At 49.3% G+C, this 22,464-nt stretch overlaps 2 protein-coding genes across 2 annotated transcripts in view; one reads left to right on the plus strand and one right to left on the minus strand.

Annotated features, from left to right (window-relative positions):
* Positions 1 to 247: 247 nt before the first annotated feature.
* SPMIP9 (sperm microtubule inner protein 9) lies at positions 248 to 2,294 on the plus strand (the record flags this gene model as incomplete). Its single annotated transcript, XM_080711434.1, has 3 exons — positions 248 to 274; positions 833 to 925; positions 1,992 to 2,294. The coding sequence occupies 3 exons, from the start codon at positions 248 to 250 to the stop codon at positions 2,292 to 2,294; spliced, it is 423 nt and encodes a 140-aa protein (XP_080567560.1).
* A 5,406-nt stretch (positions 2,295 to 7,700) lies between these two features.
* EIF2AK3 (eukaryotic translation initiation factor 2 alpha kinase 3) overlaps positions 7,701 to 22,464 on the minus strand; it is a gene marked incomplete at both ends in the record, with an annotated part of 64,315 nt that continues 49,551 nt past the window's right edge. Inside the window, 4 exons of the mRNA XM_080711435.1 lie at positions 7,701 to 7,913; positions 11,073 to 11,135; positions 12,650 to 12,751; positions 15,286 to 15,447. Of these exons, the coding sequence (XP_080567561.1) occupies positions 7,701 to 7,913; positions 11,073 to 11,135; positions 12,650 to 12,751; positions 15,286 to 15,447 (540 nt within the window). The remainder of the gene's footprint in view (positions 7,914 to 11,072; positions 11,136 to 12,649; positions 12,752 to 15,285; positions 15,448 to 22,464) is intronic.

A 22,464-nucleotide genomic window follows, 5' to 3' on the forward strand; every position in this document is an offset into this window, starting at 1 on the left:
CATCTGGTGTTTTCAGAGTTCTAATTCCTGAGTCCTGCCTCTGTCTCTGTCCCAGGGCCCCTGTCCACCAGCGCAGGTATCCATAGTGCCTCGGCCAGGGGTGGATGATAGTGTACGGGGGATCCCAGGATTGGGAGGAAGGGGCCAGGGGACCGGGCAAGGGTGCCCAGCCAGCACAGTTGTGGGTATGGGGGCCTTCGGCTTGGCAGAGCAGGGCTGACCGACTTGTCTGTGCAGGTCCTGGGCCATGGCGCGGGTGACGTTCCCGGGACAGGTGAGTGACGAGGCTGGGGTCTCCCGTGTCCCTCCAGGGCCAGCAGCCTCTGCAGCAGCCACAGGGGTGGGCTGGGCTCCTTCTGCTCCTCTGATGTTTGTTTGCGATAGGGTATGTTCTGGGGTATGCTTATTTAGTATTTAGCCTGTATTTATTAGACACCCATCCATGGTATACCTGGCACTCATGCCAGTCTTGGAGCTACAGAGGTGCCTAAGAACAAGGCTGGAGCCGGGCGTGGTGGCGCACGCTTGTAATCCCCGCGCTTGGGAGGCTGAGACAGGAGAATTGTGCAGGTTCGAGGCCAGCCTCAGCTACTCAGTGAGGCTCTCAGCAACTTAGTGAGACCCTGTTTCCAAATAAAATATAAAAAAGGTCTGGGAGTATAGCCCGGGGAGGGCGAGGGGAGGGAGCGTCCAGGTGGGGAGGAGCCATGGATGCCCGCAGCGGCTCCCAAGGCCGGGGCTCCCAAGGCCGGGGCGCAAGCAGAAGCAGCCATCGGATGGTTTCAGTGGCAGGATGACAGGTGGGCCTCTTGTGTACCCCCTTTCTTCTTAGGCTCCCGTGGATTTAGACATCTACCAGAGCTCCTACATGGTCGATTATAAGCCCTTCGGGAAGCACAAGTACTCCAGGGTCACCCCGCAGGAGGTAGGAAGGAGCCTGCTCTCCCGTTCAGTTGCCCTGGAGAGGATTTTGGTTCTGTTTTGTTTTGTTTTGTGGTACTGGAGATGGAACCCAGGGGCCTTCTACTTCCGGGCTCTACTCCCAAACCTATTTTTATATCTTATTTGGAAACAGGGTCTCACTAGTTTGAGAGCCGCACTCAGTACCTGAGGCTGGCTTTGAACCCGTGTGCTCCTCCTGTCTCAGCCTCCCAAGCGCGGGGATTACAAGCATGCGCCACCACGCCCGGCAAGTTTTTTAATTTAAAAAACAAGGTGTGCCAGGAGTGATGGCAAATACTTAAATCCCAGTACTTGGGAGGCTGAGATGGGAGGGTCCAGGTTCGAGGACAACCAGCCTCGGCAAGTAGTGAGACTCTCATCAACCTAGTAAGACCCTGTTTCAAAATAAAAATAAAATATGGCTGGGTGTGGTGGCGCACGCTTGTCATCCCAGCATTCGGAAGGCTGAGACAGGAGGATCCGGGTTTGTGGCCAGTCTCAGCTACTTAGGCCCTTCGTAACTCAGGGAGACCCTGTTTCAAAATAAAGAATAAAAAATAGGGTGGGGGGTGTAGCTTGGAGATAGAATGCCCCTGGGTTCCGTCCTCAGTACTGCAAAAAAATCTTTCTTTCTTTCTTTCTTTCTTTCTTTCTTTCTTTCTTTCTTTCTTTCTTTCTTTCTTTCTTTCTTTCTGGTGGTGGTACTGGGGTTCCTGGAAACCCTTCTACCTCCGGGCTACACTCCCAGACCTATTTTATATTTTATTTGGAAACAGGGTCTCTTAAGCCAGCAAGGCTGGCTTCGAACCTGCGCGATCCTCCTGTCTCTGCCTCCCAAGCGCGGAGATTACAAGCTTGTGTCGCTTGCAAAAACAAACAAACAAACAAACAAACAAACAAACAAAATAGGGCTGGCGGTGCATCTCAGAGGTGGAATGTCCCAGTACTACAATAAATAAGTAATAAAATAAAGCGCCCTTGTCTTGGGTGCTCCCTGGCCCATCCTCCCTGCGGGGTAACCCTGGAGTACTTGTTTATCTCCGCAGCAGGCCACGCTGGACGCCCAGCTCCGGGACAAGGAGTTCCACCGGCCCGCCGCGGACCCCAACCCCAAGCTGGCCGACGGCTTCGCGGCCTTCGGGAGGCCCCCCATGACGGCCCGAGACCTGGGCCTCCCCGGCTTCTTCCCGCCACCGGCCGGCGAGGCGCCCCCGGACCTCACCAGCGCCTGCCCCCCCGCGCCCCCCGCCCCGGGCCCGGCCCGGCGGGGGCCCCGCGCCGACGCCCCCGAGCTCCCGCCCGCGGTGGCCGCCCTGGGGCGGTGGGGGCCCCTGGCGCCCTTCTACCAGTAGGACGGAGGGGACCCGCGCAGTAAAGGACGGCGCTCGGCCACTGGCCTCCTCCCTGCGCGCCGGCCGGGGGGCGGGCGGGGAACCGAGCGGGCTGGCCACCCTCAGTCCTGGCCGCCCGCAACCCAGCAGGGCCAGGTGTCGAACACAGAGGAAAAAGGGCCGGGGTGCAGCCTGGAGGCGGAACACCCCTGGGTCCCATCCCCAGTGCAAGGGAAGGCCCGTCCCAAAGGAATAAGAAGAGGAGGAGGGAGAGGAAAAGGGAGTGGGGGGGAGGAGGAGGAGGGAGGAGGGAGGAGGAGAAAGGAGGAAGAGAAGGGGAGGAGGAGGAGGGGGAGGAGGGAGGAGGAGAAAGGAGGAGGGAGGAGGAGAAAGGAGGAAGAGAAGGGGAGGAGGAGGAGGGGGAGGAGGGAGGAGGAGGAGGGAGGAAAAGAAGGGGAGGAGGAGGAGGGGGAGGAGGGAGGAGGAGGAGGGAGGAGGGAGGAGGAGAAAGGAGGAAGAGAAGGGGAGGAGGAGGAGGGGAGGAGGGAGGAGGAGGAGGGAGGAGGGAGGAGGAGAAAGGAGGAAGAGAAGGGGAGGAGGAGGAGGGGAGGAGGGAGGAGGAGGAGGGAGGAGGGAGGAGGAGAAAGGAGGAAGAGAAGGGGAGGAGGAGGAGGGGGAGGAGGGAGGAGGAGAAAGGAGGAAAAGAAGGGGAGGAGGAGGAGGGGGAGGAGGGAGGAGGAGGAGGGAGGAGGGAGGAGGAGAAAGGAGGAAGAGAAGGGGAGGAGGAGGAGGGGGAGGAGGGAGGAGGAGGAGGGAGGAGGGAGGAGGAGAAAGGAGGAAGAGAAGGGGAGGAGGAGGAGGGGAGGAGGGAGGAGGAGGAGGGAGGAGGGAGGAGGAGAAAGGAGGAAGAGAAGGGGAGGAGGAGGAGGGGGAGGAGGGAGGAGGAGAAAGGAGGAAAAGAAGGGGAGGAGGAGGAGGGGGAGGAGGGAGAAGGAGGGGGAGGAGGGAGGAGGAGGGAGGAGGGAGGAGGAGGAGGGGGAGGAGGGAGGAAGAGGAGGGAGGAGGGAGGAGAAAGGAGGAAAAGAAGGGGAGGAGGAGGGGGAGGAGGAGGGAGAGGGAGGAGGAGGGAGGAGGGAGGAGGGAGGAGGGGAAAGGAGGAAAAGAAGGGGGAGGAGGAGGGAGAGGAAGAGGGGTAGAAGGAGAGGGAGAAGGAGGGGAAGGAGGGAGGAAGAGGAGGTAGGAGGGGAATGGAGGGAAAGGAGGAGGAAGAGAAAGAGGAGGATGAAGAGGAGGGGAGGAGGAGGAGAAGGAGGAGGAGGGTGAGGAGGAGGAGGAGGAGGAGGAGGAGGAGGAGGAGGAGGAGGAGATGCTATTCACAGTGTAGGAGGAGGTCCAGCCCGGCTGGGCCGCACCCGAGGGTCCTGGCCCCTGTCACTGCCCCAAGGCCCTGGGCCTGGGGATGGTCATGCAAATCAGGTGGCCCAAAGACAGGCTCCTTGCCAGCTTCTGTGACTGTACTCACCCGCTGTCTGCTTTGCAAAGGGCCTCGTGGAATTTAATGAGACCGTGTTACGTCCTTCTCCACAGCAGAAGACACTGGGATACTGTAGATGTCATTTATTGGTTTTCTTTTTTCTTATTTTATTCATCAAATATGATGGGGCCATGGTGTGGCACAGTGCTAGATAGGCCCTGGGTTGTTCAATCCCCAGCGCGCCCTCTCTCTCTCTCTCTCTCTCTCTCTCTCTCTCTCTCTCTATATATATATATATATATATATATATATATATATATATATATATATTGTGGTCTGGGGATGGAACCCAGGTGCATTCGACCTACAAGCTACACCCCCTGCCCCATGCCCCATTTTTTTTTTTTTTTTTGCAGTCCTGAGGATGGAACCCAGGGGCATTGTACCTGTGAGCCATATCCCCAGCCCTATTTTTTAACCTTTATTTTGAAACAGGGTCCCACTGAGTTGCAGAGGGCCTCACTAAGTAGCTGAGGCTGTCCATAACCACGATCCTCCTGTCTCAGCCTCCCAAATGCTGGGATTACAAGCATGTACCAACACGCCTGACTTTAAAATTTTTATTTTGAAACAGGGTCTCACTAGATTGATGTCTCATTACTTGCTGAGGCTGACCTCGAACTTGTGATCCTTCTGTCTCAGCCTCCCAAGTACTGAGATTGCAAGCATGTGCCACCATGCCTGTTTTTTCCCCCAATTTTTTTGGTACTGTGATGGAATCCAGGAGCATTCTACCTCTCAATTATACCCTCCAGCCGCCCCCTTTTTACTTTTTGTTTTGAGATAAAGTCTGGCGAGGTGGCTGAGAATCTCACTAACTTTCCCAGGCTGGTCTCGAACCCGTGTTCTTCCTGTCTCTGCCTCCCAAGACCTGCGATGATTACAGGTGTGCGCCACCCCAGCCTTTCAGAAAGTTCGTCCCAGCTCTCCAAGGTCTGAGGTCGAGGGTAGGGGAAGGAGCCACCTGCTGGCAGATGCTGGAGTTGCAGGGCGGACGTGGCGCCCTGAGGCCCTATCCAGGCTGCGGCAGGTGCGTTGGGGTGGACCAAGGGCCCCTAGGGTCCCTGCAAAGAGCCTGTTCCAGGAGTAAGACTAACTGTGGCTGTACATGGTTTGGGAGCTAGCTGTTCCCGTCTCTGGGCAAAAAATGGCCCAGATATCAGTGGGAGAAAAAACATGAAAAAGCACATCAGAACGTCAGAATTGCCTTTCCCCGTCTGCTCCCTCAGTGCGTCGCTGATCCCAGGGAGTCCAGATCCAGGGCCAGCACTGAGCTCCTTCCAAAGATGCCCGTGCCCCCTGCACGCTCCCTCCCTCCGCCCTGGAGGGCCCGGTGGGGCTGAAGGACCGCCCCGCCCCCTGTCCACTCTGCCACTTACAGCCCCAACTCTGCTTCCTTTACAACCGTGCTAGGGTTCTAGACGTTAATCTGTTTTTAGTGTTAGGATTCTTTTAATTTGGGGAGGGAGGAATGGGGATTGAACTCAAAGGAGTTCTACCTAGTCCAATTTTTATATTATTTAATGTGTGTGTGTGTGTGTGTGTGTGTGTGTGTGTGTGTGTGTGTGTGTGTTGTACTGGGGATAGAACCCAGGGGCATTCTACACCCCCTAGGCCTATTTTATTCTTTTATTTTGAAACAGGGTCTCATTAAGTTACAAAGGGCCTGAGTAGCTGAGGCTGGCTGAGAACCTACAATCCTCCAGACAGCCTCCCAAATTGGGATTACAGCCCTGAGCCAGCACCACTGGTTTAGTATAGACATTTTAACACGATTAGTTCTTCTAATCCATGAACATGGGCAGTCTTTGTCTTTTAGTGTCTTTCTCTTTTCAATATCTTATAATTTTCATTGTAGAGGTCTTTTGCTTCCTTAATTAAGCTAATTACTAGGTATTTTATTTGTGGCTATTGTGAATGGGCTTGCTTTCACAGTTTCTTTCTCAGAGAATTCATTCTTAGGGTATAGAAAAATTCTGGCTTTCTTTATATATATGGACTTTAATTTTGTGTGTGTGTGTGTGTGTGGTACTGGGGATGGAACCCAAGGACAGTCTACCTCTGAGCTTCACCTCCAGACCTATTTTTTTTTTATTCTTTTATTTTGAAACAGGTCTCACTAGGTTGCAGAGGGCCTAAATTGCTGAGGCTAGCCGTGAACCTGCGATCCTCCTGTCTCAGCCTCCCAAGTACGGGGATCATAAGCGTGTGCCACATGCCCATCTCTGCATATTGATTTTTTTTTTTTTTTTTTTGCAGTTCCGGGGATGGAAACCAGGGGCATTCTACTTCTGAGCTACATCCCCAGCCCTATTATTTATTCTTTTTTTTTTTTTGAAGCAGGGTCTCACTGAGTTGCAAAGGGCCTCATTAAGTAGCTGAGGCTGTCCGCAAACCACAGTGCTTTGAGCTGGTTGGCCACAGTGCAGGGTGCTTCCACGGGGGCCGTGGGGGTCAGGCAGTGACAGCAGCCCCTTCCTCTCCAGGCTCCCTCTGGGGTGCTTCCTCTGCTCTGCGGCCCCGCCCAGCGGAGGTGCCCAGCAAGTGTCTCTTGGCCATGGTTCCTGGAAATGGGGAAGGGAACCTGGTGGGTCTCTGGAAAATATCAGGGAGACAGACGCTGTAGGAACAGGCCAGGGCCAAGTCTTGGTGGTAGGGTTAGAACCCCGCATCAACCCAGGACCCTAGCGGGTGAAGTAGACAACCTACCATTTTGAGGCGAACTTCCCCAAGAAAGAGTCAACATTAATTTATAAAAGTTTTATTAAATCATTTAGACTTGAAAGAAGTCACCATAGTTAACACACCGAAGTGCGTTCTGTACACCACCAACCCAAATGGATTGATTTCAGAATTTTTATAAATAAAAAATAAACATATTTACAGGGAAAAATAAAAACATGTTAGCAGGCGAGATGATTATACCGTTACCTCGAATCGGCTTGGGGACGTATCAAGCTAAAGGATCACACACAAGACACAGTTTTATTAATTTAGTCCACAGCTGGAGAAGTGAGTTGTGATAGACGGTCCGCTTCTGACTACAGCTTTTCCCCCCAAAACCAAAACTTTTGACCAATTTACATAAAAAGCTTCATTTCCCCTTTGCTGAAGGCAAAAATGCCGAGTTCTTAAATTCTTAGACCCACTTATGGAACGAAGCTATTTAAAGCTACAAAGAGACTAGAAAACTAGGTAACAAACGGTCACCCTGTGCCACCTGCCTCCAAGATAAGCGCGGATTCCTCATTTACCCGCCAGGGACAAAGACGGAGTCAGCTCTTTCTTTCTTAGAAATCGGTTTAAAAAATAATCCTATCTCTAGAAAGCATATTTCTAGAACAATAGAGTTACCACGGGGGGGGGCACTTTCATTCATTTGTACTATAAAAATATTTCCATTTTATTTTTATTTTTTTGTGGTACTGGGAATTAAACTTGGGGCATTCTACCTCCGAGCTACAACCTCAGCCCTATTTTTTATTCTCTATTTTGAAACAGGGTCTCACTGAGTTGCGGAGGGCCTAAGTAGCTGAGGCTGTCCACAAACCTCGATCCTCCTGTCTCAGCCTCCCGAATGCTGGGATGACAAGTGCGCGCCACCACGCCCGGCTAATATTCCCATTTTAAATAGCTCTATATTTTAGGGATTGCTTCTCCTTCCCTCCTAGGCAGGAGGCGAGAGCTACAAAGCCTGGCCCTCTCAGGAGCCCCACACAGGGCAGAGGGCCGTCCCCCAGACAGCCTTCTCCTGTAGGCACAGCCAGACTCGAGTTGGCTCAAGTTAGGGTAGGCCCCGCAGCTGGCTTCCGTTTGACTTAGAAAAAGCAGTCCAGAGTACAACTTAGGAAGCCCCGAAGTTTTTGAGGCCACGCTTTTGGAAAGCGCGGGCCCTAGAGGCGCTGGGGGCTGGCTGCCTGGCAGGCCGCGGGCGAGGCTGGGCCTTCACGAACGGTCCGCTCCTGAAAGCTCACGGAGCGGGACCGCTGCCGGAGCACAGCTCTTCCCGGGAACTCCAAGTCCTCGAAGACAGCATTTTCAATGATGTCCGTGGCTTCCGGCCGTTCCGTGGGGGACGGGGAGAGCATGTCTTGAACCATCAAATACTGAAATAAAAGACATGATTTTGTGATCCAGGGGCCAGGTTTTGGTCACCGAATGGTTCTTTATTTGACTGAGTGATTGATGGTTTGATTGGGGTGCTAAGGATGGAACCCCGGGCCTTGAGCGCACTGGGCAGGCGCTCGGCCCGGTGCTGTCCCCGGGCCTCCCTCCCTGTTTTGGAACTGGGGACTGGCCCCAGGGGCGTTCCACCTCTGAGGTACATCCCCGGCCCTCCTCACTTTTTATTTGGAAACAGGTTCTCACTAAGTTGCTGAGGCTGGCCTCAGACCTTTCATTTCAGGTTAGCATCCCGAGTATATTATGAAGTTTTTTAAAAAAAGTTTCGGAGCCGGGCGTCGTGGCGCACGTTTGTCATCCCCGCGCTCGGGAGGCTGAGACCGGAGGATCGCACAGGTTCGAAGCCAGCCTCGGCAACTCAGTGAGACCCTGTTTCCAAATAAAGTATAAAATAGGTCTGGGGGTATAGCCCGGAGGTAGAAAGCCTCTGGGTTCCACCCCCAGTACCACCAAAGAATAAATAAATAAATAAAAGTTTAGAAAGAAATTGTTTTTTTTATTTATTTATTTATTTATTTATTTATTTATTTTTGTGGTACTGGGGAGGGAACCTAGGGGCAGTCTACCTCTGAGCGACACCCCCAGCTCTATTTTTATTGTTTATTTTGAAACAGGGTCTCACTGAGTTGCAGAGGGCCTCGCTAAGTAGCTGAGGCTGTCCGCGAACCGTGATCCTCCGGTCTCAGCCTCCCGAGTGCGGGGATTACGAGTGTGCCCACCACGCCCGGCCACAATACTTCTGATGCTGATAGACTTTTACTTTTTCCAATTAGGTCATTAACTTCATGCCGGGCGTGGTGGGCGCGCTCGTCATCCCAGCATGTCATCCCAGCATTCGGGAGGCTGAGACCGGAGGATCGCGGTTCGCGGACAGCCTCTGCTACTTAGTGAGGCCCTCTGCAACTCAGTGAGACTCTGTTTCAAAATAAAGAACAGAAAATAGGGCTGAGAGTATAGCTTGGAGGTAGAATGCCCCTGGGTTCTATCCCAAGTGCAAATAAATAAATAAATAAATTTATAATTTGGTATATATTTGTCAAATTTGTCAAAATATAAATTTTAAAATCATATGGTAGTGGACCACACATATTATGGAAAAAAAAAGTTGTAAAAAGAAAGACAACTTGCCGGGCGTGGTGGGCACGCTTGTCATCCCAGTGCTTAGGAGGCTGAGACAGGAGGATCGCACAGGTTCAAGGCCAGCCTCAGCTACTGAGTGAGGCTCTCAGCAACGTAGTGAGACCCTGTTCCAAATAAAGTATAAAATAGGTCTGGGAGTATAGCCCAGAGGTAGAGAATCCCCTGGGTTCCACCCCAGTACCACCAAAAAAAAAAAAAAAAGAAAAGAAAGATAACTTTAAGCCAGGTGTGTTAGTATATTCCTGTAATCTCAGTACTTGGGAGGCTGAGGCAGGAGGATCACAGGTTCGAGGACAACCTCAGCAATATAGGAAGACTCTCATCAACTTAGTGAGACCCTGTTTCAGACAAAAAACAAACAGGGCCGAGGGTGTAGCTCAGGGTCTGAATTCCCTGGGTTCAATCTAAAGACAACTTCAGAAATTCATCCCACACAAATTTTACAGTCAAGACTAGCTTAAGTTTCCTTTCTCAGTCTCTGAACCACTTCCGGTGTGGCGCTGACCCCAACACCCACAGTCGATAGCTATATGTGAAACAGGGCACGGGGGTTCACCTGTAACCTCAGTACTTGGGAGCCTGAGATAGGAGGATTGCTTCAGAAACAAAGTGAGATCCTGTTTCAAAATAAAAAATAAAAGGGGATGGGGTAAAGCTCAGAGGTAGAATGTCCCCTGTTTCCAGGATTAAAAAAAACAAAAACAATTATCAGTGTCCTTTTTCTTTAAAGTATAAGCCAGTCCCCCCCCCCCCCCCCCGTGGTACTGGGGGTAGAACCCAGGGGCTTTTACTACCTCCGGGCTACACTCCCAGACCTATTTTTATATTTTATTTGGAAACAGGGTCTCACTAAATTGTTGAGAGCCTCACTAAGTAGCTGAGGCTGGCTTTGAACCTGTGAGATCCTCCTGTCTCAGCCTCCCAAGCGCTGGGATTATAAACGTGTGCCACCACGCCTGGCTTAAAAGCCAGCTTTTTTACAAATTCACTAAAATAAGGAGAGGGATGGCGTGGCCCTAACTGTGCTTTGGTCCTGTGAGAAGCGCAGGGAGGTCCATGGGGCAGTGCAGGGTCTTGGGCAAGGGGCGGCCAGTCCCGCCACTGGTCTTAACAACCATGGGCTCTGCCGGGCGTGGTGGCGCACACTTGTAATCCCCGCGCTTGGGAGGCGGAGACAGGAGGATCGCGCAGGTTCGAAGCCAGCTGAGCTGGCTTAAGAGACCCTGTTTCCAAATAAAATATAAAATAGGTCTGGGAGTGTAGCCCAGAGGTAGAAGGCCCCTGGGTTCCATCCCCAGTACCACCAAAAAAAAAAAAACAAAAACAAAAAACAAACAAAAAAACCCCAAAATACCCCGAACAAACAAAAAACCAGCAGTGGGCTCTTGCTTGGGAGCAGATCCTTCTCCGCTCTGGATCTCTGGCTTCCTTGTTTGTAAAGGAGGAAACTCACTGCTTGACTGTTTGGGGCTTTTTAAATTCTGAATACAATTTTCTTTTCTTTTCTTTTCTTATTTTGGTACTAGAGATTGAACCCAGAGGCTTTCTACTTCTGATCTAGAGCCAGAGTACTTTTCTTTTTTAATTGCAGGTCGGGATGGAGCCCAGGGGCATTCGACCTCTGAGCTACTCCCCAGCCCTATTTTTGGTTATTTTGAAACAGGGTCTCACTGAGTTGCAAAGGGCCTCGCTAAGGAGCTGAGGCTGTCGGAGAACCGCGATCCTTCTGTCTCAGCCTCCCAAATGCTGGATTACAAGCGTGAGCCACCACGCCCAGCAGCTCTTTTTATTTTAAAACAGGGTCTCATTAACTTGCTGAGGCTAACTTCCAACCTTCGATCCTCCTATTTCAGCCTCCCAAGAGCTGGGATTACAGGTGTGCGCCACCCTGCCTGGCTCTAAATATGATTTTAAAGAAAATAAGGGATGAGAATTATACTTACCTCACGAGGAAATTTCTGAGTAAACAGTGGTGGGAATTTAAGATTTCTGACATCAGTTAAGGTCTAAAAAATAAAAAAAAGTGTCACTTTAAGTCTGAGAGATGGATCTATTTAGACATAAAATTTTCTTGCGGTGCTGGGGACAGAACCCAGGGCCTTGAGCGTACGAGGCAAGCGGTCTACCACGGAGGCACACCCCAGCACCCATCTTTTTACTTTCTTGAGAGTGTTCTGTGATGTACACAACTCCATAAACAAATTATTTTTTGGGCTCAGGGACATTCTATCTGTGAGATACAGCCCTATCCCTTATTTATTATGAAACAGGACCTCCCTAAGTTGCTGAGGACTTTGCTAATTGCTGAGGCTGTCCTTGAACCTGTTATCCTCCTGTCTCAGCCTCTTAAATACTGACATATAGGTGTGTACTACCTTGCCCAGCTAATACCATATTCTTTTTTTTTTTTACTAAGGATCGAACCCAGGAGCATTCTATCTTTGAGCCACACTCCCAGCCTATTTCACTTTTATTTTGAAACAGGATCTCGCTAGGTTGATGAGAGTCACACTACTTGCTGAGGCTGGCCTCGAACCTGGGATCCTCTTATCTCCGCTTCCGAAATACTGGGATTACAGGTGTGTGCCACCATATTCACCTTAACTCCATAAAACTTGACATGGTGTTCCTTAGCTTTGCACTTAGCGGAAATGTACTGACAAAGCCAGGCATGGCGGTGCATGCCCGTAATTGCAGTACTTGGGAGGCTGAGATGGGAGGATAGTAGGTTTGAGGCGAGCCTCAGCATTTTAGCAAAACACTGTTTAAAATAAAAAATAAAAGCCGGGCGTGGTGGTGCACGCCTGTAATCCCAGTATTTGGGAGGCTGAGACAGGAAGATCTGGGTTCGCAGATAGCTTCAGCGACTTAGTGAGGCCCTCTGCAACTCAGTGAGACCCTGTTTGAAAATACACCCCTGGGTTCCATCCCCAGTAACAATGAAATAAAATAAAAAAGAAATGTAGTAATGAGAGATACTGTTCAATCATAGTGAAACTTTTTTTTTTAAAGACTAAGCTTTTTTTTCTTCTTAAGTTACTGAGGCTGGCCTTGAACCTGTGACCCTTCTGTCTCAGCCTCCCAAGTACTAGGATCATAGGCCTTCATTACCATGTCCATCCAGACTGAACTTTAAATGGAAGGAAGCAGTCTAAAACTCCCCTCTCAAGAGCTAACATGACCTCTTCCCCTTGGTTTAACCAGCTACTGGCATTAAGAATAATTTAATCTTAGGGTCAATGAGGCACCTGCCCAGAATGGGCAAAGCCCTGGGTCCCATCCCCACCTCTGCACCCCTCCCCCCAAAAAAAACCCACCTAACCTGCTTTAAAAATTGTTTGTAGCTGTACTTGGGAGGCTGAGACAGGAGGTTGCGCTCGGAGGTAGAATGTTCCTGGGTTCCATCCCCAGTACCACCACCACAACGAAAATAACAAACAAACAAAAACCCCAAACAAAAACCTATTGTAAATTTTAAGATGATTTCTCTTCCAATCTTTCTGAGGACACGCATACTTACCCTGACTCTTTCCATCTGTGTGCTGAATGGGTACAGCAATTCGAAAAGAATCAGGCCTAAAGAGAAGATGTCCACTTTATGAGAGTAGGTGTTTCCAAGAATCTGAAATCCCACACAAAGACGGTTTGATGAACAGAGGTAATACAATTAATACCTTAGCATCACGAACCCGAAGTCCACCTAGCCACTTCTTGATTTAAATAGTAAAGAAGCAGATAATGTTAGCCAAGAGTTAATCCCCTGAGCCTGGCCCAGGAACCCAGAGGAGTAATTACGCTGCTCAGCATTACAGAGGGAAAGCCCAGGCGGGCGCCCAGATATGCATCAGCAAGCCAGGCCGGCAGAAACCTGGAGCCTGCCATGCTAAAGGAGCCGGAGCCGGCAGAGTGGCCCGGCTCCCCCCAGGGTGAAGTGTTTCAAAGCGAGCACTATCTCCAGCAAATCTCTCCTTTCTAAGCAGTCCTCACCCATTTTTAGGAGAAAATCTTCATTACTCCAAACCACTAATCAACTGCGGTCATGGCGGCCTAATTGCTGCCTGCTCTGCATTCTCCACGTGCTGGCTCCTCCTCTTCATGAGCAGAGGGCCCGTCCTGGGGGAGCCACCCCTGCAAGGCGCACCCCCCCCACTCAGCAGTAAATCCTTGCAGAAGGAGCCCAGGAATCCCAGCAGAACCTGGACCAGAAAGCCGCATTCACATTCAAAGTGGCCTCCTGGTGAGGAGGAGCCCTTTCATTTGGGGGAATTTCTCTGGGCCCCTAGCCTGGCTCCAGGAGCACTTGGGAGCTGTTCCCCGGGGGCAGTGGCCAGGCCTCCGGAGCCTCTCTACCACACTTGGCCTGGCCTCCTCCTGCAGCCGGCCTGCCTCCCTGCTCGGGAGCAGTGTGGAATGTTCCAGTGACCGGCAGCTGTTGGAGACATCTGAACCTGCCCTGGTCTCTCATCCCTGAGGCCTGAGGTGTACCCCCCAAAAATGTGCTCAAGAACGAAGCTTGAGGGTAGAGTGAGAATCTGTACCTTTCTCAGCTCCCAAGCACTGGGATCACACGCACGTACCACCGTGTCCAGCTTGTTTATTTCTACTTGCAGAAATCTTGCAGAAATCAGGTACATCAAAAAATCCCTGCTCCTAGCCAGGCGTGGTGGTGCACACTTGTCATCCCAGCACTGGGGAGGCTGAGACAGGAGGACTGCGGTTTGTGGCCAGTCTCAGCTACTTAGTGAGGCCCTCTGCAACTCAGTGAGACTCTGTTTCAAAATAAAGAATAAAAACTAGGACTAGGGATGTAGCTTGGAGGTAGAATGCCCCTGGGTTCCATCCCCAGTTCTGAAAAAAAAAAAAAAAAAAAAAAATCCCTGTTCCTGTCTACTTTCCTTGTTCCCACCACCTTCCTTTCCTCATCTTTGTTAATTAATTCATTAATTTTATTTATTTTCTTGCAGGTCTGGGGCTGGAACCCAGGGGCATTCTACCTTTGAACTATACATAGTCTCAGCCCTATTTTTCATTCTTTATTTTGAAACGGGGTCTCACTGAGTTGCAGAGGGCCTCACTAAGTAGCTGAGGCTGGCTGTGAACCGCGATCCTCCTGTCTCAGCCCCCCAAATGCTGGGATTACAAGCGTGCGCCACTACACCCGGCTGATCTTTGTTAACTTAATATACATGTTACAGATTCATCTTATTATAACAATATTTAAAAGGAAAGCCTTTTGCTAAGAACCACTGTGGGTTTTATATTCAATTTCAACTTGATATCCATATTCACAAGAACCAGTGGCACATATTGATCACTGATATTGATGTCTACTGATAATTGTGTGTGTGTGTGTATGTGTGTGTGTGTGTGTGCGCGCGCGCGCGCGCGTGTGGTATTAGGGATTGGATTTGCCTCTGAGAGAACTGAACCCAGAGGCATTCTACCTTTGGGCTATGCCTCAGGCCAATTTTATTTCTTACTTGGAAACAGTCTAGCTAGATGAAAGTCCAAGGCTGTCCTTGAACAGGTGACCCTCCTCTCTCAAGTGTACATGGGCTTGCAGGTGTGCGGCCACCCCAGGCTTACTGGCTTATTTGGTCGGTCTTTCTTTCTTTCTTTCCTCCCCTCCCCCTCCCCTTTCCTCCTCCTCCTCCTCCTCCTCCTCCTCCTCCTCCTCCTCCTCCTCTTCTTCTCCTTCTCCTTCTCCTTCTTCTGTGATAGGGATTGAACCCAGGGGTATTCTGCCTCTGAGCTATACTCCCAGCCCTATTTTATTTTTTAATTTTGAAACAGTGTCTTGCTAAGTCTGAGGCTGTCCTCGAACCTATGATCCTCCTGTCTCCACCCCCAAGAATTGGGATTGCAGACCTGTGCCAGCATGCCTGGTTCTTACTGGGTCTTTCTTTCTTTTTTTTTTTTAGGGTGGTACTGGGGTTCCTGGAAGCCCTTCTACCTCCGGGCTACACTCCAAGACCTATTTTTTATTTTTGGAAACAGGGTCTCTTAAGCCAGCGAGGCTGGCTTCGAACCTGCGCAATCCTCCTGTCTCCACCTCCCAAGCACAGGGATTACAAGCGTGCCCAATGAGAGCACAGGAGGAGATTGATCAGGCAGGCCTCGCCTCCCGCCCGGTGGCTAATGTCTCAAAGGACTCACCTGCTCTGGGCTCATGTACAGCTTGGTCCCTACTTGCCCTGTGCGTGTGGCATAAGCTGGCATCGGGGTCAGGACCATCTGCTCTTCCTCGTCCATGGCCGTCACTAATCCGAAGTCCCCAACCTTGACCACGTCGTCCATTGTAAAGAATATGTTGGAAGGCTGGGAAAAAGTAAACAAAAGTATAGCGCGTGTGTACAGAGGAGACAAAGTAAATTTAAATGCTTACAGGAGAGAAACAGAAGAAACAAGATAGTCTCAGAATATTTCTCTCTAAAATGGGCTAATATGAAAATAAAAAGAAAGCCGGGCGTGGCGGCGCATGCTTGTAATCCCCGCACTTGAGAGGCTGAGACAGGAGGATCGCGCAGGTTTGAAGCCAGCCTCAGCTACTTACTGAGGCTCTCAGGAACTTAGTGAGACCCTGTTTCCAAATAAAATATAAAAAAATAGGTCTGGGAGTGTAGCCCGGAGGTAGAAAGCTCCTGGGTTCCACCCCCAGTACCAGCAATAAATAAATAAATAAATAAAATAAAAAGAAAACAGACAAGGACTGTAGAGGGGAAAAGGGAGCTGGGTTTATTGAAGTAATAACTAATCTACTTAAACCCTTAGGGCCCACGTCCCTGGGGTCCAGCCTACTTGTCTCCTTGTGTACGGCCGACACCATGATGGTGTGATAACTGTTAGAGCAGCAAGGGCGCGCACACTGTAAAGTGCCAGGCGCTACCGACGCGTGCCACAATGCTGCCAGGTGGCCAGTGTCAGCTCCTGATCTCCAGATGTGGAAACTGAGGCTCAGCAGTCCAATAAGTTGTTCCAGGTTAGCCCGCTGGCTGCAGCTGGGAGCAGGGCCCCAAGGCCGGGCTGTCGGCTCTAGGGAGAAAGGGCTTTGGCTTCACTGCCTGGCCCGGTGTTTAGTTCCGTTCTTGCTCTATGGTAGCCGATCTCTATTTGATGATGAATAAATACACTTGTCTAAAAGCCGGGCGTGGTGGGCACACTTATAATCCCAGCATTCGGGAGGCTGAGACAGGAGGATCGCGGTTCGCGGACAGCCTCAGCTACTTAGGCCCTCTGCAACTCAGTGAGACCCTGTTTCAAAATAAGGAATAAAATATAGGGCTGGGGATATAGCCCGGAGTCTTTTTTTGTGTGTGTGTGGTGCTAGGGATTATATCCTGAGGCGTGTACCTCCCAGTTAGCTGCACCCCTAACCTTATTTTGTTTGTTGTGTTTGGAAACAAGTTCTTGCTGTGTTGTTGAGGCTAGCCTTTAACCTGTGATTCTCCTGTCTCAGCCTCCCAAGTGCTGGAATTACAAGTGTACACTACCATGCTTAGCTAATGAATAGCCATTGGAAGGCAACACAACCTTTTTTGATTTTTAAAAAACTACATGGGAAATTAACTTTCCCCTTGGATTTTTTTCTGGCATACATATGGATATAAGAAAACTTTCAACGATATTGCAGCATTAAACACATATTCACCAACATCTCGTTCACATCGTAAAATCTGAAGAATATTCTCTATTAACGGAAACACAGCCATGCTGGCTTTCAGCTTGGCACACGAGGACGGCGAGCATTAAACTCAAGACGAATGCGTGCTCCAGCCTGCTTCCGCCAAGTGCGAGGCCAGCGGCCCACCCCCAGGCCTGAGCGGCTCCGACCGTCTCATGTCAAAGCGTCTGTGCTCCTGAAAACTGGCATCTCCTCTCCAGCCCGAACGGCACATATCTCAACTTTCTCTTCTCTTTCTTTTTTTGGTACTGGGGATTGGACCCAGAGGTGTTCTACCTCTAAGGTATACCTCCAGCCCTATGTTATTTTTTATTTGGAAATAGGGTCTCTAAGTCGCAGAGGGCCTCACTCAGTAGCTGAGGCTGGCCAAGAACCTGTGATCCTCCTGTCTCAGCCTCCCAGTGCCGGGATTACAAGTGTGTGCCACCACGCCCGGCTATTTCTGAACTTGTTATTTGCCGCAGCACAATTCTTGGGAACTAGTTTGGATTCTGATCAAATTTCTGAAGCATAGTTATTACACACAACTAAATATATAGTAAAATAGGAATTACTTCTAATTCTTATTATTATTCCAAATCTCTTAAAATATACAGAAGAATTTAAAACCTAAAACCCACTATTGATTTTATTTTTTTTTTGAAGATTTAAAGGAGTTTATTAAAAAGAAATACAGAAGACAGTTATAGCCCCATGCTATAGCATGAGGGGGTGGTTGGAACGAATTCACCCTACTATTGATTTTAGAAGAAAATAACTTTTGTCCAAACAGCTACTTTGGTGCCTAAAGCCAAAGCTTGTGGTTATATATATTAAAACTACAAATATCAAAGTGAATCTGAATCTGTTAGGAACTTAAGCTACTTGCATCAGAAAATATCTGTATATTCCAAATGTTTATTTTGGCACTGGGGATTGAACCCAGGGGCATTCTATCTCTGAGCTACATTTCCAGCCCTTATTATTTTTTTTGAAACAGGGTCTCGGTAAAGTGCTGAGGCTAATCTCAAAGCTGCAATTCTCCTGTCTGGTCTCCCAAGTACTGGGGTACACTCGACCCATTTCATGATTATACAGCTACTGTTAACACTATAAGCAGATGGAATGTGGCAGAAAATAGTTAAATAACACTTTTTGTGTGTGTGTGGGGGTCTGGGGATGGAACGCAGGGGCATTCAACCTCCGAGCTACACCTCCTCCCCTATTTTTTATGCTTTATTTTGAAACAGGGTCTCACTGAGTTGCAGAGGGCCTCACTAAGTAGCTGAGGCTGTCTGCAAACTGCGGTCCTCCTGTCTCAGCCTCCCGAATGCTGGGATGACAAGTGTGCACCACCACGCCCGGCTAAATAACAACTCATGTATACTTTCAGAAATGCATACAAAGAAGATGGGCATGGTGGCGCATGCCTATGAGCCCAGTACTTGGGAGGCTAAGACACGAGGATTGCAAGTTCAGAGCCTGCCTCAGCAGCGCAGTGAGGCTGCGCCAAAGCATCTCGTGCAGCTCTTGAGAAAGCTCGTCAGGGGACCCGCAAAGGCGTAGGTCCCCCTTGAAGCATGTCTAGCATTCCCTTCTTCAAAAAATTATTTTAGGATAATTTGGATCAATATGTGTAATTGGAATTTTATGTATAAGCATTATAACTAAAACTGATGGGCAGCGGCTTGTGAGAGACTCGGGCAGCAAAGATTTTTTTCCCCAAGGATAAAGTTTGGGCCAAAGATTAAGTTCAGACTGACCTTAGTTTGGGTCAATATGTAAGATTAAGTTCAAGCTGGCCTTGTGATGAGACAAAGCATACTTTCTATGATTATTTAAATGTCTGGCACCCTGCCCTGAAGTCTGTAAAAAACTTTTCCTGTCTTTGAAGTTCCTGCTTGCATGGCTATGCCTTTGCTTTTTCTGCCACAAAAGAAAGTATAAAAATTGTAACAAATCCTGAATAAAGTTGGAGGAGCTCGGAGCTGGTCTCGTGTGACAGCCCTTCTCTCATTCGACCTCAACTCTCCTCTCACCAACACAGGAACCTCGACTCATGCTAGGGCTGGACCCCGGCAAGGCTGCCAGCAACTTAGCAAAACCCTTATTTCCAAATAAAATATAAAGTAAAATAAGGGCTGGGAGGGTAGCTTTGAGGTAGAATGCCCCTAGGTTCAATCCCTAGCACAGCACAGACAGACAGACACACATATACACACACAAATGTACACTAAGGAAATGCACATTTTAGTATGAGTTTTATGCAGCTTAGCATACTGTATTGCTACATTTGCTCCTACAGAACCCAAACAGATCAGAAATGGGCGAAACTGAGGTTATCTGCTGCCAACTCAGAGCAGGCTGGTAAGAACAGGCATCTCTCCTTCCACTTGGCCCCTTTCCCCCTGCCATTGCAAGCTCTAGGTGTACTTGTGAGGGTGATTCAAAGCCAGAGGGCAGAAAAAGTATAAATGCTGTGGTAGATTTCACATAAAGACTCTTTGTTTTGGGTACTGAAGTTGAACCCAGGTGTATTCTACCTCCAAATTATAACCCAGCACTATTTTACTTTTTGAAGCAGGTCTCCCTAAGTCATTGATAGTCTTACAGGTTCAAGGCCAGCCTCAGCAACTTAAAGACTCTTTCCCCCACTGGTTTAGATTTAGAATGTCCTCCTAGCCCTTGTGAAAACAAGGTAGCAATATTGGAAGCAAAGCTTGGTTACTAAGGAGGGGCCCTTGGGGCCATGGCCTTGGGGATTCTATACTTCCTCCTCCTCCTGCTCTCTGTTTTACTCTGTGATGTGAGAGCGAAGCCTTGTGCTCCCTCTGTCCCCATTTCCCACCTCCATTCTCTGAGCTCCAAAGACCCAGCCTAACATGGACTGACCCTCTAAACCTCCAGAACTGTGAGCAAATAAATCTTCCTTTTTCTAAATTGTGTGGTCAGTTGTTTTGGATTACAGCAGTGAGCATGTTAAATGAAGCAGAAATTAGTGCCGGAAGAGTGGGAACCCTGTTATTTCTTTTTTCTTTCTTTCTTTTTTTTTTTTTTTTTGTGGTACTGGGGTTCCTGGAAGCCCTTCTACCTCCGGGCTACACTCCCAGACCTATTTTATATTTTTGAAACAGGGTCTCTTATGCCAGCGCCGCTGGCTTCGAACCTGCGCGATCCTCCTGTCTCCGCCTCCCAAGCGCGGGGATTACAAGCGTGCGCCACCACGCCCGGCCTGAACCCTGTTATTTCTAAGTCTAACCACGTGCTTTGTAAACCTTTGGAACTGGTTTGTGAAAGGAAGTTGGAAGGGCCAGAATGTAGCTAGACAGGTTGATGTATGGTGCTCAGGAGATTTCAGAGGACAAAGGGGGCTCCAGAGGACAATGAAGTAGAAGCCACATGTGTTACATTCTGGCAGTATTTTGCCTGTGTTCTGAAATTTTGTTTGAGGCTGAATTTAAAGATGATGGGCTAGCCAGGCATGGTGGCACATGCTTGTAATCCCAGTACTTGGGAGGCTGAGACAGGGGGATTGTAGGTTCATAGCCAACCTCAGCTACTTAGGCCCTCCACAACTTAGTGAGACCCTATTTCAAAATAAAAAATAGGGCTGGGGCCGGGTGTGGTGGCACATGCTTGTAATCCCAGCGCTTGGGAGGCAGAGATAGGAGGATCACACAGGTTTGAAGCCAGCTGCGCTGGCTTAAGAGACCCTGTTTCCAAATTAAAAAAAAAAAAAAAAAAAAAAAAGGGTCTGGGAGTGTAGCCCGGAGGTAGAAGGGCTTCCAGGAACCCCAGTACCACCAAAAACAACCAACCAACCAACAAACAAACAAACAAATAAAAAGGGCTGGGAATGTAGCTTGGAGGTAGAATCCCTCTGGGTTCCATCCCCAGTGCCACTAAATAAATAAATAAATAAATAAATAATAAATTAATTAATAAATAAAAATAAAGATGATGGGCTGATTAAGCCAGTGGAGGAAATCTCAAAACAACAAAGTGTCCAAACTGCATGTGGATGTTGATGTCCATGTTTAACAAATTGTACATCCAATTTTGGGAGTGGACAGTAAAGCAGAGACATTACAGATTTGCAGTGTAGCCAGAAAGGCAGGTTTAAAATAGGGGCCCAGAGAGATGATGTGGAATACAGTAAGAGAGATGGAAGGAAGGAGGAAGCACTGGGCCCTGCTGCTGTGACTGAAAAGGGCCCCGTGGCTGTGATTAGGTGGGTGCGACCACCTTTCCTTTTGGCAGCTGATCTTGGCACTCATGGAACGCTGGCTTCACTGGGAAACAATGGGTCGTGGAGGCTTCCCACCAGATTTCAAAGGAAGGTCTGAGAAGCCAAACAACACATGGCAGGGCCAGAATCCCTGCAAGTGGGCCCCAAAGGGGAAATTCGTGAAACTCTGAGGGTGAAGTCAAGGTTAAAAGAAGCCCCCTGAGATTCAGAAGTGCAAGAAGCACGGATTACAAGGAAAGGCTGCAAGCTAAGAGCCATGGAAACAGGCTCAAAGAGCCAGTATGCCATCGACTGCCGTCAATGCGGCCACAGGGACGGGGCTGCCAAGGCCTGTGGAGATCGCATCTCACCACCACCTGCTACAGATGCCGGATCAAAGGCTGACCCTGCTAGATCCCAGAGCTGTTTGGCCCCATTCCTTCTTCTTGTGATCCTATTCCCTCTTTTGGAATGCACAGGTTTACTCGTGCCATTGTACATTAGATGCATATAACTTGTTTTTGTTTTTACAGGGGTTTACAGTCAGGAGTTTACCTTGAATTTCAAAGGATATATATATATTTTACAATACTGAGAATTGAACCTGGGGCATTCTAACTCTGAGCTATATCCTCAGCCCTATGTTTTTTTTTATTCCTTATTTCAAAACACGGTCTCAATAAGTAGCTGAGGCTGGCTGTGAACCTGCGATCCTCCTGTCACAGTCTCCGAAGTACTGGGATTACAAGCGTGTGCCACCACACCTGGCCTCGGAGTAGACTTTGGACTTTTGAGTGATGCTAAAACTGTCAGGATTATGGAGTCTTGGAGATGGACTGAATGCATTGTGCACTGTGACGTGGCTGAGAGGTCTAAGGAGCTGGGGTGGAGTGTAATGATTTAGATTTAGAATGTCTTCCTAGCCCTCAGAGAAAGCAGTGTTGGAAGCGAGGCTTGGTTGATAAGAAGTCCCCGGGGTGGGGCGCATGATTATGTGCTTCCACCTCTCCCTGCTCACTCTCTGCCTCTGGCCTCTGTGATGTGAGAGCAGAGTTTTGCACTCTCCCTCTCTCTGTTTCCCAGGGCCGTCCCCTGAGCCCCACAGACCTGGCCTAACATAGACTAAACCTCAAAATCTCAAAAACTGTGAGCAAATAAATCTTCCATCAAGAACGAAGTTGTTGAGCCGGGCGTGGCGGCGCACGCTTGTAATCCCCGTGCTTGGGAGGCTGAGACAGGAGGATCGCACAGGTTTGAAGCCAGCCTCAGCTACTTAGTGAGACCCTGTTTCAAAATAAAGAATAAGCCAGGTGTGGTGGCGCACGCTTGTAATCCCAGCTCTTGGGAGGTTAAGACAGGAGGATCGCACAGGTTCAAAGCCAGCCTCAGCTACTGAGTGAGGCTCTCAGTAATTTAGTTTCCAAATAAAATATAAAAGAGGTCTGGG

This window comes from Muscardinus avellanarius (assembly GCF_963383645.1).
Source record: "Muscardinus avellanarius genome assembly, chromosome: 15".
Taxonomy (NCBI): domain Eukaryota; kingdom Metazoa; phylum Chordata; class Mammalia; order Rodentia; family Gliridae; genus Muscardinus; species Muscardinus avellanarius.